Source organism: Bactrocera tryoni, chromosome 2 (assembly GCF_016617805.1).
Source record: "Bactrocera tryoni isolate S06 chromosome 2, CSIRO_BtryS06_freeze2, whole genome shotgun sequence".
Classification (NCBI taxonomy): Eukaryota; Metazoa; Arthropoda; class Insecta; order Diptera; family Tephritidae; genus Bactrocera; species Bactrocera tryoni.
The window spans coordinates 40,144,825-40,166,222 of record NC_052500.1 but is presented as its reverse complement, the minus strand read 5'-3'; the positions used below and the strand labels follow the sequence as shown (position 1 = coordinate 40,166,222).

The window sequence follows — 21,398 nt, the reverse complement described above, 5'->3', positions numbered from 1 at the left end:
ATCTATGAGTGGGCGAGGATATCATCCTATTTCACCCCTTTTCAAACTGTCGGTAGTTGTTGTAATAGAATTTGTCTTAAACGAGTTCTGTTATTTTTGCTGTAGTAGTTCGCGTGAAATATATATTAAACCTATTGGAGGTCGGGGCCACGCCTATTCTTTTAATTTTTTTGCACATATGCCCAAGTGAGACTCCTTTTAATTCATTTTCGCATCAGAAACCTTTAAAGCGTCCAAAAGTACTCAACCATAAGCCTTCGAACATTAATGACTATACAAATTGATTTATCAATCACAGCATTATGTGAAGCGGTGTTAGAAGAACTTTATGAGGAGGCACCAATAAACACAAAAAGTAAGGTAATTTAGTAGACCAAGATCGTTATGCCCAATATTTTTAAATCACCGCACACTTGCTAACCGTGGTCTTTACATTTTAATTTGCAAAGGACCAATTTCAAGTCTTTATAGCTTTCGTTGAGATATGACCGATAGGAAGCGTAGAAAACGCTATTGGGAAGAAGAACTGCTTTAAGGTTACTGTTACAATAAACTAACTTATCCTCATGGAGAAAGTAGAAAGAGAATTGCTTCTCACAATATCTATATAAAAGAATCCCAATAAAAGAAAGTATCTGCTTTTGAGCCTTGATCGGAGCATCTCAGTTGCTTTTTTGAGAAGATTAATGTCTCCGATCAAATCATTTAGCCACCCATGGGAAAACAATTCCAGACCGCTGTCATTGTCAAATTTAAAACTCTGCTTTTCCTCGGGTTCAGGTACATCACTATCTTCGTCAGAACTTTGAATATCTGCCAAGGTAGCAGAGACATTGGGCACTGATATGTCGGTCCTATGAGGAATGGTATGAATAACTATTTGCAGATTGGGATATGAAAGTGACTGCTTACGTTCTGATTTACCGCAATGTTTGTACCGCGCCACTTTCTACACTACGTTCAGATTACAACAAGTTTATGTTTGTTACTTACCTCACAAAAACCACCAACCTCACTATTGTGAGGTTTTTGTTGTTTGTGAGGTTTTCGGAATGCTGGGATGATCTCAAAAGCTCAAATGCTTGCAATTTCCTCACAAATTTGTGATGTCTGAAAGTAAATTTCATAATGCAATCGGTTGTGTTTGTTTTATTAATTTTAATATTTTTAAAGAAATTTGCAATTATTTTATTCAAATAGAATGGATGGACTATTCTTCCAAAGGCGTTATCTGTTATAAATATAAGTGCTTGTCTATTAAAATAAAAATATAATTTACGGACTTTGTACATTTTACTTCCTTCTAAGTATGAGTAAAAAGACATATACATATTTATGTTTAAATAGTTCGGACAATATATTATTTGTAAATATGTATGTATGCACTTAATATATGTGCGAATAAAAAATTGTTTATATTTATATAATATGCTATAATGCTGCAGCTGCCCCCGAGTTGTCCTTTCACATTTTGAAATCCTAAAAAACATAAATTATAATAATGGGTTGTCAAAAAAGTCTTGCGGTATTTTTGCTAGTTCCTAGCTGAAAGCGCGTAGTTTTAGTTTTATTCGTCGCATCAGGTTATGCTATACCTTTTTAGAAAGCTCATTCTACGCGCTAACACGTGTTTGATTGCTTGTCGTTTCTTTTAAGTCGTTCGTGAGTTATAGCGTCGCAAACATGGAGCAAAATAAAGAGAACATACGACATATTTTACAGTACTACTACGATAAAGGCAAAAATGCATCTCAAGCCGCCAATAAAATTTGTACAGTTTATGGATGGTTTCAACGTTTTCGTTCTGGTGGAGAGGTGGTCGAAGTTGCGCCACGCTCCGGAAGGCCTGTCGTCGAAAATTACGATAAAATCGCTGAATTGGTCGAAAGAGACCGGCATAGTAGCAGCCGTAGCATCGGTCAAGAGCTGGGCATGAGTCATTAAAAACTCATTTCAATTTCAATAAAAATACCGCAAGACTTTTTTGACAAACCATTATATGCACCAAATTTAATAGGATTGCAAAACTACTCACATTTCTTTATTTTGCCTTGTTTGTTTTTGTAAAACAGCTGGTTCACAACAAAGTGCTTTTCACCTCATGTGGTAAGTTTTTTGTGCTTTTTTCTAGTGAGGTTTGAGCAAGAATAACCTCACACGAAACATGAAGACTATTATTTAAATAAATGAGTCTTTATTCAGTTTAATATCATGGATGTGGGCCAAGTTTTGAGAGTCTTTCGATAACTTCTTCAGCTGTGACTTCAATGCCATGATGCGTATGCAGCAACGCAAGACCTAAGACAAGTTTATATGGTGGCAAAGGGTCGTAAAATAGCGTCCAGAGCTCGCATTCTTCATACGAAGTTGCAGATTATGCGAAGAAAAATATGGATTATGGGGTAAAGGTCTACATCAGAGTTCTTCAACGTTTCCAATGCAGTAGGCGGTAAATTCTTGTCTTTTGACTTTTGCACTGCCACTGATCAAGTTCACCTTTGAGCTTCAATCGTCATTGTCTATATCCAAAAAGCCTTTGAATCTATCTATCAAGCAGTCAATAAGATTTTAATATTTTGGTTTCTAAAGTAAATACTTTTTCTGGAAACAGCAAACTCAGTTGAAATCCATCTAATACTTCTCTAGGAAAGCTCGTCTTCCAATCTTTGCCAACGGTATCCAATAGAGGTGTGCATACTGAGACCCTGTAGTATTCATCGCAAGTTCACATGCAGAAATTTTGCGGATTCTTGGTTTTTCTTCGTCAACTTTCAGTTCTGCCGCCATTTTTTTCGTGTCTATATAAATGGATCGAAAATGTTCCTCAGCTTTTTGTCTTCGATTTCGGAACGTTACAAGCATCATATTTGATGCCTTTGCAAGATCGATCGAACCTTTGTGAAGAATCACACTGAGCGAATGAGTTAGAGATAGAATATCACATAGTTAAAAAATCTCAATTATAAATTCAAAATAGCACACTGTTGCGATAAGTATCGTTGCTTTTCTTGTTAATTTATATTTTTTCAGAGTAGTATAATTATTAAAAAACCATTTAGCCTTTGGGCGGGTATGACATGTCCCCCATTTTCCCCTCTGAAACCCTGAAAAAGTAAGGACGAGTTTGTAGATGCGCGGAATCAGACCACTACCACTACCACGTCCACAAAATCCCATTAATCAATGACCTACAAAATGGCATAATTAAACTTGTTATTTGGCAGAGAGGATTGCAGTAGCAAGGAGAACCAAAGCCAAAACTTAGAAAAAAATGCATGTCCCTGCCATCTAATAGGTTTTAATTACGTATCTCGTAAACCGCTAAAGCTAAAATAACCACCTTCGTTTAGGACAATTCCTATAAGAACCCCTACTGAAAGCATGAAAAGGGATGAAATCGGATGATAACACCGCCTACTTCTTATATAACGGGTTTGTTAAAAAGAAATACTAAAAGGGCGGTAAATCAATAACCAAATACATCATACATTAAATTTTACACTCAGGGTGATACAAGTAGCAAAATTACGATAAGCGTGGCACTGTCTACATTTAGGTTAAATAACATATCATAGGAGCAAAATCAGGATAAATACTTGCTGTTGACAAAAACGCCGTGAATTCATCCGTTCATTTGGAATTTCATTAGCGTTTCTTATACATATATTGACAGATAGATGCGATATAAAGTAAACCAAAAGTTGGTAAATTTTTATGTTGGATATATGGGAGATAAGAGAATGCCGGCCCGATTTTACCCATTTTTGGAACAAGTCATGTCCGATTTTGACAATTTTCGATCGTAACATTAAATACCACTATGTGTGAAAAGTTGCTACGTGGATTTTTTGGCAAAAACAGAAAGGACAGTTTCGCAGATGGACGTAATCGGATAACTGCCACGCCCACAAAACGCCATTTAAGAAAGCATATAACTACCATAATTATGCACTTAATTAAGATATAGAGCTGTAATTTAGCACAGGGGATTGCATTAGCAAGGAGCACTTGCGAGCTAAAAGTCCTCAAAAGGCCATAATGTAAATGTTTCTTAAACCATTCAAGATAATACAACAAAATTCGCTCAGAACAAATTCTATAAGCTACTTACACTGAAAAAATTGAATAAATTGGATGACACACAAGCTGGCATCGACAACATTTTCTTTGTTCGTAGATGGGCGTAAAAAATGCTATTGATCAAATGTGTATATGGCGACATAGCTAAGCCGTAAATTAAGATACAAATTTGGTACAACGAATTAAATTAAGGAAGGGCACCTTTGGTTTTAAAATCTTTGAAATGAGGGTGTGGCATCGTCCCGGATAAGTTCAATTTATATACCTCCCAAATCAATAAAGCTCTATGTAAAGCTGTTTTTTCTGCGATCTAACCTTGCTTTGGTCGGTGAGTTTTAGGTAAAGTTTTTTATTATAGGAGCAACTCCTAGCAGCAGCGGTGGTCCTCATCCTCCTGACTCGTGCGGGCATTGAGTCTGGCTTGGAGGAATTTTTCTGCGTTTGCGCTAGAAGACTCTATCCAAACTTCACTTCGACTAGGTGTAATACATGAAATGGATGCAGCCATTTAAGGCCCACCGGCAGTGGACCATAAGATACGTGGACCCCCACTGCCAACGCTCTATTGCGATATTAGCCTCTAATTTTGCACTACGCTGCCACTCTACTCGAGTGCCAAAAAAGGACCCCTTTGGTCCATAAGAGCTCAAGCAGGCTGCATGACTACAATTCTGAATAGGCAACCCCCCAACCTTCATCCCGCTCGTGTGTCAAACCGCCATTCGTCGGAACGTCTCATCAGGCAAGTGCAATTCTTGTACTGGCTGGTGTCACTCCCCGACGTGTTTCGGCTTGCGCATCATACGTGAGTGGGGGGCGTCGTACATTGCCAAGTGCTCCGGAGGTCTGCTCCGCAACACCTTACAATGGCGTTGCCAACAAACAACACAACGTCAAAAACGCCCTGTGGGCTGCAACAACCACCACCTACACTCCAACACCTCACTCCCAGGCTCACCCATGGGCACCGGCAACGCCCCAGATTGTCAAAAGACCGTAGGGCACTAAGCTGGCGGAACAGATGAGTCGACTTTCTGTACAATAAAAGATGAAGCTATCACCACAATTATGAGCACCTGTCATAGCTCGCCTTATATTTCCATCGCTAGTGGTCTTTTGATAAATGGACGTAATCGGTGAGGAGGTTCGGAGGTTCCTCTGCGCATTTTCGTTCTGGATATTGTAGCCGGTTAAACTCCTACTTTTCCGTAATCGACCACAAATGTATGTTCAGTGCATGACTCTAACCTCTTCGCATGCCCAGCTAACTTTTTTCATTTAACCCTACCTATGGTCCGACACCGTCGAAACAGCACGTTTCCTGCGCCTACAGTTGGATGACCTCGATGACAACTTACCTAAACCTTGCCACTAAAGCGGATGTTACATTACCGTTGCAACAACAACAATAAGTAAATGCGTCAGAAACATTAAATTTTACGTTCAAGATGGAACTAGAGGTCTTTATAGGAGCCGCCATGAAAACTTGCAAATTTGCATGGCACCGCCCATTTTTAGCTGAAATCGTATATCACGGGACCTGGTCGACCAACCAAATTCGGTACATAACATTCTTCTACCATTCCTATTTTACAGATCAAAATCGGGAATCGGTTTACAACCACGCCTTTTTAAAAATCCATTTGTTTATTTCACATTCCAGTATCCAAATAAAAAATCAATTTATATAATGGGAACAAACTTTGCACGAATAGACCAAACAATTTCCAAATCGAACCAAAACTTCTCAAGTCCCTATGTATCCCATGATACATGTACACAGTTAATAGTTAACTTTTTACCGAAAATGTCGGCCTATGTGTGAGATGGAACTCGGAAAGAATCCTTTCCTAATAATATTAAGTCTAAATGTCAAAACCTACATAAAGAATTTCTAACTTCCTATGAACTTTATGCCACGTAAAACTTTCGAAAATCCAGTTTCCTTTACTCAATATAGTTTGGTGATGATAAGTGCATTAAGGCAAACCAAGGGTGCATTTTATTAATATATAGCATGTAAAAGGAGTAGGGGTATTCTTTTGATCTTGCGAAACACTTGCACTTGGTGCAACGGCACAACAACAAACGCACGCAGAAAATTATTTGCAATGGCTGTAAAATATGTCAGACCAAAACCCACGTTTATTTTCATGCAATGACACGTAAAAATATAATTGCAACCCTGTTTCAGCTGTCATTTTACAAAAAGACATATTGCGCCGTTAAATTGTTGAGGAAGGTAAGTTTTAAATAGATATTAAATTTCTACTTAAATTATAAAAATTTGTTAAACGTTTTTTGTTAAGAATGAATAAAGAATGTGCTCTCTTGGCCTTGCATTTTGTGTCATCGTGCAATCTTGCAAGAGTAAGAGAGTCCTCCTAATATGATATTTTTTTTTTTTGTTTAAACTTTAACAATGTTTGATATCACTACAACTAGTTTCAAAAACTAACGAGCAGTGTGATTTGAATAACTTAAAAACAAATTACATAGAAATTAATAGTAATATTCATACATATACGGTATATAGTATAATTAATTTCTTTATATTTTAGCTTCCAACTAAGCTATGTGGTTTTTTGCGACATAATCGATTAGAGAAGCATGTGTTAAAAGAAGATTTCTCGCCTCCTCGTTCACATGTGCATTAAGCCTTTTGTAGTGGGCATCTGCCTGACTCCTTATTTCTTCGGCGACTGTATTCATCCTTAGGTCTCGATGAATATCAGCATTTCTGCAGTACCAAGGAGCACTTACAATGCCTCTTAGCACCTTGTTTTGAAAACCTTGTATAATATTAATACTGCCATCATTGGCACATCCCCACAGTTCCGCACCATATGACCATATCGGCTTGATTATTTGTTTATAAAGAAGTAATTTGTTGTGTATGGACAGGTTTGACCTTCGCCCAATTAGCCATTTCATTTTCGACAATTTGAGATTAAGTTCAATCCTTTTTATTTTGATATGCTCCTTCCAACGTAATCTAGCATCGAGCGTGATGCCAAGATATTTAGCTGTATTTGCGTATGGTATGCAGACATCTAGAATACTTATAGGTTGATAAGTGATTCTTTTGTTTGTAAAATTTACATGAACCGATTTCCCACCGTTTAGTTTTATTCTCCATTTTTTGGTCCAGCTTACTACAGAGTAGATTGCATGTTGCAGGTTTATCGCAGCTTTTTCTGCTGTTTTTTCGACGCATAGTATTGCGGTGTCATGAGCAAAAGTGGCAGTCATACTGTTTGGTGCTAACGGTACGTCTCTTGTATACAAAATATATAAAAGTGGACCTAAGATACTTCCCTGAGGAACTCCTGCTTCAATTTCTTTTAGTTTAGAGAATTCATTTCCTTGTTTTACACGGAAAAATCTCATGGTGATGTACGATTCTAAAAGAGCACAATACTCAACCGGAAGACATGATTTTAGTTTTTGCATAAGGCCTTCGTGCCATACCTTGTTAAACGCTTGTGCAACGTCAAGGAATACAGCTGAGCATACGTTTCCCTCCTCCAGGGATTTTTCTATTTCTGATGCTATTCTGTGAATTTGTTCTATTGTTGAATGCTTATTTCTAAAACCGAACTGATGCGATGGGATTAACTGCTTTTCGTCGATTATAGATTTTAATCTTAGATAAATTAATTTTTCAAAAAGTTTTGAGATTTGTGGAAGTAGCGAAATTGGTCTATATGACGAGACTACGTGAGGATCCTTTCCTGGCTTAGGAACCATAACAACTTCGGCAACTTTCTAAAGGCTTGGAAAATGCATATGTCAGACGGATTGCTGTATTGAAAAGATAGGCGAGCTTCCGTAAACATATGTATGGTAACTGCCTTAACACTTCAGCTGTAATTAAATCGAAGCCAGCTGCTTTCTTAACTTTGAGCTTTTTAATTTCACATTTAAGTTCACAAATGGTGATTGCTGGGATTGTTGCATGATCCTGTTTAATGCTACTGAGGAACGCGATTTCACTATCCTCGTTTGGACGAAAGGTTTCAGCTAGGTGTTTTGCAAATGCATTAGCTTTATCACAATCACTTCTAGCCCATGTATTGGAAGCAACTTTTAGTGGTGCAACGTGACTTGTTGGACGTTTCAGATACTTAGTACTTTTCCAGAGTGAGTAATCATCTTTTTTGTCAGCGGATAGTTGAGATAAATATTTATTAATTGACTCATTCTTAATATGAGCAATTTCTCGTTTTAATTCTGCTGTTGCCTTATTAAGGTTGGTTTTGTCGATTGGTGAGCGGGTTTGTTGCCATTTCCGTCGTAACTTTCTTTTCTTAATTAGAAGGATTTTTATCTCTTTAGGGTAATTTGAACCTACACTTTTCCGCTTTAACTCCGGAGTATTATCCCAAGCTGCTTGTTGAATTTCTTTCGTATATGTGTTAACTTCTAACTCTAGTTTTTCAATTGTTGTGATTTTCGGACACTTTATTTTAGTCTGAAGTATTTGTTTGAACGAAGTCCAGTCCGTATTTTTGTTGTATAGCTTCAGACTAAGATCTCTTTTAATGACTGTTTCACTTACTGTTAAATATAATGGGGAGTGATCAGAGCTTAGATCTAATCCACCTTCTATTTCTATGAAATTTCGAGATATCTTTCTGGTTATAAAGAAATCTATTACATCAGGTATTTTGTTGGTGTCCGTTGGCCAATAAGTTGGTGTTCCGGTCGATACAAACTCACACCCCGTTTCTTGAGCTGCCTGGAATAAGTCTCGCCCTTTAGCTGTCGTTAGGCGCGATCCCCAGTAAACATGCCTAGCGTTAAAGTCGCCTCCCATAATAAATTTGTGTTTGTGCATATTGAGAAGTTCTTTATATTCTTCAACGAGGATTTTGTATCTCGGTGGACAATACATTGCAGTAATTGACAAGGGTTGGTTCATTGCTTTTAATGTAATAGTTGTGGTTTGAATATTGTGCGTACTTATTTTTCTATCCTCATAATGTATAATGCTGTTTTTAACAATAACAGCAGTGCCTCCCCTCGCACAATTACTAGGGTGGATTGTATGATAGATATCGTAATTTTTGAAAGTTATATGGCTGTGTCTCGTAAAATAAGTTTCGGAAATAAGACATACATCTATTTTTTCTTTTTGTAAAATCAGTAGAAGCTCAGCTCTTCTTGGTGCTTTAATAGTCCATTTGCATTCCATGTCATAACTCGGAGAGCACCATTCATGTCTTCCGTTTTGCTTTATTTTTATTTTTTTCGAGGTTATCTAAGCGGCTGCACAGATCGTTATTGAATGTTTCTTGTTTATTTAACATCTCAAGTATTTGAGTTAGTAGGTCTTCGGTCATCTTTGTATTTTTTTCGTTCACCGCGTTTGAGTTGTCTTTCAGTACTTCAGAAAAAGTGAGCTTACTCGTCTCTACACGATTCTGCTTGTTGACAGTACTTTTATTAACAATGGGTGGATTAATTGATGTGATATTGGCAAAAATAGATAAAATCGATAGATGATGATTTTAGTATAATTTTACTTTGACTGTAATCCATTCGTGATATCGTTGAACAATGAGTTTGAACCCTTTCACCACATTTTCCAAAATTGCTAGTACCTTAAGGTATTTAGCCGGCTTTGATTCTTGAAAGTAGCAAGAATATAAAATGTTCGGTAACACCCGAATTGAGCGATTGAAATGATAACAGGCCTAACATAGATAAAGAAAAAATTAATTTCTGTATCAAATTTCTATCAAAGCCATTTGCGGATTCAGCACGCACAAAACCATAGAAATTACACCAAAAGGCAAATAAAACTATTTTTTTGCAGTATAATGTATGAGTTTTTGTAAAAGATATAGGTACGGCAAGTTCGGAAAAAAAAACAATTATACCAGGCAGTTTATCTGCCGTGGATATCAAATCGTTAATAGAATAGAGATGAGAAGTACCATCAGAATTATTGTTATGATTGTCGTTGTTGTGTGGTCGCAAAAAGATAGACAGTTCATTACATTGTGCTTTGATTGAGTCTATTGTATTTAATGTGATGTATTTGAGTATCTTAAATCGATTTTAAAACTTATAAATTAATTTGGAATTGCGTGAGCCACTGAGTTCAACACGATCACTTATTATAGTTCTTTCTCTTTCAATTACTGATTCTCTGATATTTACGGAACGTATTTTTATAAAATAGTGTAAAAAATTCAACTGCCAGTTTTCAATAAAAGAGGAAAAAACGTTGCTCAAAGTTTTAATTTATAATCAGTCTGTCCTCATAATCGTATGTTTGTATGCAACTAGCTCGGCATATGTATTAAAACACTTTTATTCCCAGATTTGGATTCTACATCGACATACATATGTATGTACATCCCTATAAGTATGAGTATATAAAATGGATGAATTCAAAATTGCATAAGCATTTTAGCCGCAATTTTTTCAGTGACCGAGGAAGTCTTGCTGTGTTTTTAAATAATTTTGCAGTGCATTTCTAATTTAATGTGAAGGCTTTACGCTATGGGAGCCTAATTGACATAATTAGTAAGTGCATGGGGGAATAACTTCCATCATTGTCCATTGTATAACTACAAAAAGTCTATCTGTACACGCAAGACACATATTTTTTACATATCAGTAAAAATTACGATATCTCAATTAAATTTGAGAGGAAATTGGTATTGTAGATGGGCTGAGTCGGATCACCACACCCTAAAAATGTTATTTAGTAAAAATTTTAAAATTCTGTAGCACTAAGCCACAAAACAATATAGAATTCTGTAATTTCATATCGAGGATAATAGTAGGAATGGACATCTCTGGTTGATAAAATATTGAAAACTGGGCATGGTCCCGCCTATAAAACGTTTTTTGTACAGAACATCCCAAATCACAAAGAATCCAATGTGAATATAACACGGACAACTCAATGATCCCTTGACTTTATACCCTTTCCATTAGCTAATATGTTCTATGTTTTTATGAAATCAACCGGAAGTTGTTCTTAATCATAATTGGATTTACCACTGAATATGTGTTTAAATAAAATTTATCTATCGATAATGATTATACAAAAAGTGTAAGTTTATATGCCACGTGAATAGAGTTATGGCCTATCAAGTCCCAATTTCCTCACTGTGCACCTTAAAAACTATCAACATGTAGAAAAAAACAACAAACTCACAATTCGGTTTCCAATCCTGTTTTGGCTTAAATTGCAGAATAAACGCTGTTTTTCCATTATAGCCATACTTGTCAATTTCTTTAATTTGATTTAGACATTAATGACCATATGGGCAAATCTGTTACAATACTAATTGAGATATTTTCTGTATAAAGGAAAACTAGTATTTAAAATGTATATCGCAAATTTATAATGTATGTATCAGGCAGACCTTTTAATAATACGGAAAGTTAACTAAAATTCTCAAACAAAGAAGAAAAGCGTTTACTTTTGTAAGGAATAAGAGTAGTCAGACAGAGGAACATTGGGACGACGTTGTATAATATTTACCAAGGAGACAAAAAAAATGCTGTAAACCACGCAAGGTAAAATGAAAGGCACTGGCTGCCATAGGGAAACAAAAGAATATTCCTTTAGAAATGTTTTGAAAAAAGTTATGATTTGAGGCTGCATCTCTAGCTGAGAAGTCGGATGTTCCGTCGGATCGGATTCCGAAACAAAGCGGTAAAGTAGCGTCATATTTAAAAAACCAAAATGAACGCAGTTTTAAGCCAATGATCTCCACCATAAGACGATTAATATCTGAAAAACACGATAGGTTGAATACACATTTTCCCGGAATTTTATTATAAAACTTGTTTGGCTTGTTTGGTACACCGTAACTCGTAGAATTTTCGGATTCAAATCCGACTTTCAGGAGACGAAAGACTGCCCATCAGAACAAATTATTAACATACATTTTAGTAATTTTCACTCTCAATTATCGATTATGCTGACTACGAAATCAGTTTGAGGTATTGTTTCTTATATTTTGCAAAAGTAATTAATTGTCGATTCTCAAGCATTAATTCTTTTATTTCGTTGACGTGTTGATCAGTAGTTGATGTTGATGGCCGCATTGCACGTGGTTCGTCATCAACACGTTCTGGACCCTCTTTAAATAATTGGTACAAATCAAAAATACTCCGTCCCGACAAACTATTATCACAGAAGCCCCTTTTCAACACTTTTCAGCACCAGAAATTTGATTTTGCACACCAAATTTAATGGGACTTCTCTGTAGAATAATTTCTGTCATCGTAAAAATCGCCGAATGCAACTTATGTATTGGGAAAGACAAGTGTGTACTAAAAATTAATGCGGAATATTAATGGTCCTTTGCGCGTTAGCCACGGCGAATATCGCATTCGATGGAACGATGTATAAGATATACGACGACATTGTCGTTCGAATGGACGAAAACACCTCTGCTCTACAGGTATTCTACGCAGTTCCCATCGGGGGAAGCAGAGGAAGAGGAAGACCTCATCTATAAATGGAAATACGAGGTGGAGAAGAACTTGGCTTCGCTTGGACTCTCCAATTGGTGCCAAGCAGCGAAAAAGAGGAACGATTGGCGCGCTGTTGTAAGCTCGGCTGTAACCGCGTAGGTGGTATCTATGTCAATAAACAAAAAGATGAGGCTCATTTCTGGCTCAATAGGTATGTAAACAACTGAACAACCTGAAGAGATTCAAGAGCTGCCATTCCATTGTGGTTTGCGGGCCAGTGGAATCATCGGTTCATATTTCTTTAAAAATGAGGCCCGTAAGAACGTAACCGTCAATGCGACCGTTATCGCGCCATGATGACTGGCAATTGATGCCGGAAATTGAAGCTCGTGATCCAACAAGACGGAGTCACTTCCCACACATAGTTTTTTTACGTTGGCGTTCAAGGTGTACGGACGTGTTTTTTAACTCGCTCCGTGTATTCTTATTGTGAAGAAAAGTAACCAGTTAATAATAATAAAATAAAAACAATCAACAAAAAATCAGTGCTCACAAATTATTATTTATAAACATAAGCAAATATTGCACGAAATAAATAGATAAAAACAAAACAAAAAAAGAATAATAAAAACAATAATGAGTGCTTCGCAGCCTCACCAGCAAGGTCGTAGGCATTCCCTAAATGCCTACTTCAGCTTTGTCGACCCAACAACAATAACAACTACTGGCAATAAAAAGGGTAACGGCGATGATGAGTCATCACGGCGATCAGCAGAAAAAGAATCGCAGCAAAGAACGCAGTCAGCAGAAACAGCAGAAAACAACAATCAGGCAACAACAAATGCGCTGACAGCAACCAGTCTGCAGGTACCTGCAAACGCGCCGGCAACGAAGAAAATCACAACGCAAGGTGAGAACGCAAAAAAAAGGCCCGTCTGTACACACAGGCATTGACCGCAACGTCAATATAAAAAGGAAACTAAGTCCTTCAAAGTCAGCGTTCAATCCTAAGAAATTTCAAGGCGGCACACCAAATAAGAATAAAAGGGAAGTTTTAAAAGGCAACAGATTTGTTTTACTAAGCAATGGTTTAGACGACGATGCAAAGGGTACCACCACAGTCGTTAATGCCAAACCACCTCCAATATATTTGCGTGAGCCTAGCAGTAATGCTCTTGTTGCTGAATTAAGCAAAATTGTAGGTATTAACAATTTTCATATAGTGCCTTTGAAAAAAGGCAATATAGATAAAACAAAAATTCAGTCCTACACTGAAAACAGTTTTATGGACATAGTTAAATTTTTGTCAAATAAAAACAAGAATTATTATTCGTATCAACTGAAGAGCTCTAAGGGTCTAGTTGTTGTAATCAAGGGTATAGAGTCCGCCGTAGACTCTAGTGAAGTCAAAGAAGCATTGGAAGAATGCGGTTTTGGAATTAAAACAGTTGTAAATATATTTAATAGAAACAAAGTACCACAGCCAATGTTTAAAATTGAATTGTTTGTGTGGTATGTGGTGATTTACATTCCACTTCTAAATGCACCCTTAAGAAAGAAGAATTAAATAAAAAATGCAGCAATTGCGGAGAAAATCACACTGCTAACTACAGAGGTTGCCCTGTATATAAAGATTCGAAATCGAAGTTGTCACAGGGCATTCAAGCACGTCGTAACCAAATATCACAAACTCCCCGTAATGAAATTATTGCAACCTCAGAAAAAAGTTCAAATCTTATTACTTCGAACAATAATAATATGAAAGGAAGCTATACAAATGTGGTGAAAGGCAACACTGTGCAAATGCAACTGCCGCAAAATCCTCCAAATGGAGGTATTGAAACTATGATTATAAATCTTACACAGTGTATGACACAATTTATGTCTACCATGCCAAACATGATCAAAGATTTAATAAAATCACAAAATCAAATGTTGCAAAATGTATTAAGTAAAAAATGAGCTTACTGAATATCTGTATATGGAATGCTAATGATGTTAACCAACATAAATTAGAGATTATCAGATTTCTGTCTGAAAAGAATATAGTTGTAATGCTTATTTCAGAAACTCATCTAACAAATAAAAATAATTTCAATATACCGGGATTTAGACTATACATATGTTACAAATCATCCGGATGGGAAAGCGCATGGTGGCACGGCAGTGTTGATTAGAAATCGTTTAAACCACTATGCTCTAGAATCTCATGCTACACCGCAGTTACAAGCTACAACAATATCACTAAAAAATCGGGGTTTAGACATAAACCTCACGGCTATATACTGTCCACCTCGTTTTAAAATTACAGAAATCGAATTTAAAAACTTTTTTGTAACACTAGGTCAAAGATTTCTAGCAGGTGGAGATTACAACGCAAAACACACGTACTGGGGCTCACGTCTTATTAATCCGAAAGAACGACAGCTGTATTAAACTGTAATAAATAGGCACAATAACCTAGAAATTGGCCCAGTGATCGTAAGAAAATACCAGATTTAATTGAGTTTACTGTAATCAAAAATATAGATAAATCGCACATAACTGCTGATACATGTACTGATCTATCTTCTGATCACTCTCCTGTACTAATAAAGTTATGTGAACAACCCATACTCGTTAATCCAAAAGTGGGTCTAACATCTTATAAAACAAATTGGCTAAAATATAAAAAATACGTCAGTAGCCACATTAATATTGAGTACAAAATAAATACAGGAAGAGATATTGACGAAAGTATAGGAGAAGTCAATAATATAATAACCAGCGCAGTTCTTTTAGCAACACCAAAAAAAAGCTGTAAGCCGCTTAGTTTCAGAAAAATCTCTAATAGAGAAATAGAAATGCTTGTAAATGAAAAAAGGCGTGCAAGACGTGAATGACAGATAAATCGTTCCCCTTCCACTCAGCTTCAATTAAAATCTGCTGTACGTAAATTAAAAAAGCGCTTAAACGTGAGGAATAATTGAACACTGAAATGTATATAAAGAAGCTGTGTCCAAATTCAAACATGCAAAATTCCCTTTGGAAAGCCTAAAAGCCCATGAAGCCACCAACTGATTCCAACATGCCTATACGAGACTTGGGTGGAAATTGGGCTCGAAGTGACGAGGAAATGGCTAATTACTTTACAAATCACCTAGAAAAGGTATTTCAACCCAATTTGCCAAAGAACAACTTGCTCGCTCGAGTCTCTTAAGACTTCACCTTCTGAAATTATTGGTATCATCAAAGAACTTAATCCAAAAAAGTCGCCGAGACATGATAAAATTTCCCCAAAAATGCTGATTGAGTTACCAATTATTGCTGTAGAGGTGCTCTCTTTGCTCTTCAAGGCAATTCTTAGTTTCGGATACTATCCAATTTCATGGAAAAAGTCGCAGATTATCTTGAAAGATAAACCTGGGAAAGACTTAACACAGCCGTCTTCATACAGACCAATCAGTCTTCTACTCTGTCTGTCAAAAGTATTTGAAAAAGTATTACTATCAAAGATGTCTCCTTTCCTCTACGAAAATAATACAATACCAATGCATCAATCCGGATTTCGTGCAAAACATGGCACAATAGAACAAGTAAATTACTAACGAGATAAGGAAAGCATTTGAGCACAGGGAGTACTGTTCAGCAATATTTCTAGATGTAGCTCAGGCGTTTGATAAGGTGTGGCACGAAGGTCTTTTATATAAGATTAAAAAATTCTACCTTTAGAATTGTATAAAATATTGGAGTTTGTGAATGAACAGAAGTGTAAGCATATTACATTTTCGCTAAGACCAAAGATGTGCCCGGCAGTAAAAATAAACAAAATTTTAGTACCCCAAGCGAATGAAGTAACATATCTTGGTGTTCACCTAGATAGAAGATTCACGTGGAGAAAACACATCTCTAGTAAAATAACATGTATGAAGATCAGAGCTGCAAATTTAAATTGGCTTTTAAATAAAAACTCCAAACTTAGCCTAGACAACAAAATGCTTTTATATAATGCAGTCATAAAGCCGATTTGGATGTATGGCATTCAACTGTGGGGTACGACTTGTGCAACTAATATTGATATAATACAAATGTTCCAATCAAAAATGCTTAGAACAATGACGTGTTCACCATGGTATATGCGTACCGAAAATATCCATAAAGACCTTGGGATTCCTATGGTAAAGATAGAAGTGGAAGATAGCAGAATTAAATATATGTACATACTTATATCTAAACTTCGAGATCACCCAAATCCTTTGGCTAATGCTTTGGTACATTCCTGCGATCAAACACGACTTAAAAGAAGAGATATGCCTGCGTATTAAAGAGCGACGTATCACCAAAACAGCTCAATCACTTGCTTGAGCCTCTCTAGTTTTTAAATAGATTTAAGATTTTATAACTTATTGTTAGGCTTTAAGAAAAAGCAGATCCAATAAATAAAATACTTGCGAAAAAAAAATAAAAAATAGTATCAATCCATGGATTTATCGAGAAACACTTCGGTGAGTAGATAAATTCTCGTTTTGGGCCAGTCTATTGGCCACCAAGTTCGTATGACATAACACACTAAGACTTTTTCCTGTGAGTATATGGAAATTCTAAAGTCTATGCAGACAAACCCGCTTTCATTCAAGCCATGGAGCCAAACATCACGCGTGTCATTCGCCAGTTACCAGTCGAAATGCTCAAACAAGTCAACGAAAATTAGACTGAAGGGATGATCAATCAGACGTAGCCACAACTGCAATTTGAAAGAGATACTTTCATAAATAAAAAAAACTCCAAAGAATGTTCTATCAAATGACAATAAACATTCCTCAATAAATTTTAAGTTTCTATGTTTTTTCTTTAAAAAAAAAGTAGGGAAAATCGAAACGGATCACATTTTATAATCGTCGTGGCATCGATTTTACCAAATTTTGTAATTCTCCTGATGTACTTCTTTCATACTTCTACTCCAAAAATCATAGACGTATGTATATAAATTTATTGAAAACTGGGCTTTGCGGTGATGTGTTTACTGGTCTAGGACAGGGGTGGCCATATTAGCCCTCAGTGGCATTTTGCACCGTTCGGGCACGCGTGTACATTTTGAGGGCTAGGTGAGGGGATCATCGCAGGCAAACATAAAGAAGAAAGTGAGAACAACGTATTTTACCACTCCATATTTACAAATGAAAGCGCGCGCATATATGGGAAGTTGCACTGTGGGTAATAATTGTGAAATTGCCCAACAATTTTAAGTTTCTTTATAACTACTATAAATTTATAAAATGTAAGACAAATAACAAAAAGTATAATAAATATTTTATTTTAGTAATAATTTTTTTAATTTGTCTTTATAACAGCATTTAATTTGGTTTATTTCAAGTAATAAATTCTATGTTTGGTTTAGTCTCATTTGCTGTAGCTACATGCATTATTGTACCAAAATTTAAATCTGATAACCTACTTCTTATTTTATGTTTGTTTAATTTCATTCTTGACAAAAATTGTTCACAAGTGTACGTGCTTCCAAACATAGCTATAATTTTCGAAGCAAAAAGTTTCAAACAAGGATATTTCTTTAAACAAAGATCTTTATAAAAAGTAATTATGTCTGAAAGAGTAGAGCACCGCAGATCTATTAGCTCAAGCTGTAACTCCTGTGGTGCATTGCGAACATCGAAGATAAAAGGAGCTACGAAAATGTCGAAACTTTCTTGGAGTGTGTTTAATACTGCAAATCTTTCAACAAATTCAACTAATAAATTTGAAAGCTCACAACAATATTTTTCAACGTTCAGCGCTTAGTTTTCACCTAATGCTCTTAGACGACGAAAAAAATAAACATTACTTGCAGCCAATTGCTATCTCCAAAGTTCAAGCTTCCTTTTAAAGTTTTTGAAAGCGTCACTCATATCGAAAATTAAATTATGCATTCCTTGCAATATCAAATTTAAATCATTAAGATGTTCCGTAACATGAGCTAAAAAGGCTAAGTCCGCTATCCAATTTGGATCGTGCAATATTTCAAATGGTTTATTTTTCAATACATATAGAATAAAATCAAAATATTATATTATATACTATTCGTTTACGATGTACACAATACATTACTACAAAGTTCGAAATTGATTACCTCAAATCGTAAAATCTTAAAAGTGTTTTCCCACGACTCAACTGTCATGTTTCTGTGTAATATGGTACTCGTATATCCACATAATCACACTCCATACTTTCAATATATTCCTTAAACTGACGATGATTGAGACCATGAGATCTTACTAAATTGACACATTTAACAACAACAGCCATTACATGTGCAAAAGATAACGACTTAGCACATAGGGCTTCCGGATGTACCAAGCAATGTACCGCAATGAAGTCGTTATTCTTTGATAGACTAAATTTGTTTTTAAGCCTGCTTATAAACCCGATTTGTGCCCGTCATTGATTTAGCACCATCTGTCGCCACACCATGCACTGTGCTCCAGTCTAAGCCCTTACCAGCAGCACAATTCATAACGGCATTCAAAATATCTTCTCTTGTAGTAGTTCCTTTCATAGGTATTAGATTCAGCAACTCTTCTGTGATATTGAACTCAATATCTGTGCCCCGAATAAACACAGCCAACTGTGTAATATCATTTACTTCCGTACTCTTGTCTAGAGCCAACTATACGGAGGTAAATGTGGAAATTCGCTATTTTAATTGCCGTTCACTATCACTTGTCATATCCTGTACTCCTCGTGCAATGGTTTACCTCGATAAGCATATATTTTATACTTCGGAAGATGATCCTTGGTTTATGTTCCAGCTCCAATCTCCATCGGAAAATGGGTGGTTACCGAACACCATTTTAAGTGCAATCGCATAGCTAACATAGAATACACCGTTACTACATTCCTAAAAGTACAATATTCCAGTTAATACCATATTTGGAACAACTTAATAACTTACAAACCTCTGCTTTAATGTTGTCTAAAGACTTTAAGCTCATAAAAAAATCGGTACGATCATATTCTTCGTGTTGCAGTTCATAATGCCTTTGAATATTGTATTATTTCATCTGAACATGTTTTTTACACAGGAGACATTGTATGCTGGCAGAGCTTTCCTGACATAAATACTTTTCTTCCCATTCCACTTTAAAGAATTAATGTTTATACCCTGAACAGGGTATATTAAGTTTGTCACGAAGTTTGTAACACCCAGAAGGAAGCGTCGAAGACTCTATAAAGTATATATATAAATGACCAGTATGTTGAGCTGAGTCGATTTAGTCATGTCCGTCTGTCTATATATATACGAACTAGTCCCTCAGTTTCTGAGATATTGTTTTGAAATTTTGCAAACGTCATTTTCTCTTCAATAAATCAAGTTCTTGTATGGAAAACAATCACATTTGACAAGATACATACATATATTCACGGAATTTGGTATAGATTATTTTCTAAGGCAACAATGTAATCTGCGAAGAAATTGTTCAGATCGGATTACTATAGCATGTAGCTGCCATACAAACTGAATGATCGAAATCAAATGATTGCATGGAAAACTTCATCATTTGACGATATATTTTTACGAAATTTGGTATGAGTTATTGTTCATAGAAATAATGTAGTATCGGAAGAAATTGTTCAGATCGGCTCACTATAGCATATAGCTGCCATACAAACCGAACGATCGGAATCAAATGCTTGCATGGAAAATTTTCGCATTTGACGTGGTATCTTCACGAAATTTGACATGGATTACTGCTTAAGGTAATAATATAGCATCCGAAAAAATTGTTCAGATCGGATTACTATAGCATATAGCTTCCATACAAACTGAACATATAGTTACTAACAAAAATGCACCTGTGAAGGGTATATTAGCTTCGGTGCAACTGAAGTTAACGTTTTTTCTTGTTCTTGTTAAATTTTGGACACTGATTTCGCTCGCATTTGAACAATACGTATATATAGTATTGTACACATCCAAGTTTTCAATTACAATTTTTCATAATATAAAATAACAAAACTGAAATCGAACTATTAAAAATAGTTTATATATTTATAAAAAACAGCATTCGACTCTGATTTTGAGTTAGTTTAAGAAAATTTCAAGCATATTGAAAACAATTTTTATAATTACTACCATATATCAAGACTGGCAAACTTGCGTTGAGAGAGAGCAATCAGCTGACTCGGTTCTACGGGAAAAATCCAAATCGTGGGAAATTCTACGGTATCCTACGGTAAAGCAGGCGGTAGAAGCGGTTTTGGTTGATCATTTACATTGCGCTCTCATAAGATAGGTCTTATCAGCTGATTCGGGCTGCGTGTTTACGTTGTTTGCTGTGCCTGCTATTTCTGCCATTAGCATCTGTATTCTATTTGTGTGCTTAGCCACTCTAAACCAATAATACCATGCCGCGCAAATATATTTTTACTTGATGATTTCTTATTTTTTTGAAAGTTTTGTCCTCGCTTTTTACGGGTATTATTATTTTAATATATTCCCATAGGCAACTTAGATCTTTAAAATTTAACAAAACAATTATAGAAAAAAATCCCCAATTGTAGCTAAAAAGAATCTTTGCAACTGGCATCACCACCATTAACTGTTCTATCACATGTATGGTGGTGTGAACGAAATAGGAACAACCATAAGGTGTTGTGAAGTTTTAAAATGTGCTGTTTTCTTAATGAATAAAATTGTTTTTAGATACAAGTATAACTTATTTGATTTTTTCCAAACAGTGATTAGAATTTCCCACCATACAAAGGTACATAAAAATAAATATTAATGTGAAACTCTAAAACCTGCAAATTATGTTTACCTCTTTTTGTTCACACAACTGTACAATTCCGATATGAAGTAAACTTCCGCTCTTTAATTTATGTACAATGTCAGTATT

At 35.8% G+C, this 21,398-nt stretch overlaps 1 protein-coding gene across 1 annotated transcript; it reads left to right on the top strand.

Annotated features, from left to right (window-relative positions):
* The first annotated feature begins 13,164 nt into the window (after positions 1-13,164).
* On the top strand, positions 13,165-19,423 carry LOC120768682. The gene is made up of 2 exons (XM_040095458.1): positions 13,165-13,438; positions 19,311-19,423. Exons 1-2 carry the CDS (start codon positions 13,165-13,167, stop codon positions 19,421-19,423), a joined length of 387 nt encoding a protein of 128 aa, XP_039951392.1.
* The last annotated feature ends 1,975 nt before the right edge of the window (positions 19,424-21,398 follow it).

Bases quoted from the DNA above. Each gene is read 5' to 3' on its own strand.
- LOC120768682 (XM_040095458.1), top strand. From the start codon at position 13,165: ATGAGTGCTTCGCAGCCTCACCAGCAAGGTCGTAGGCATTCCCTAAAT. The intron at 13,439-19,310 runs GTGAGAACGCAA...TTTATGTTCCAG, and splicing joins GAAGAAAATCACAACGCAAG to CTCCAATCTCCATCGGAAAA.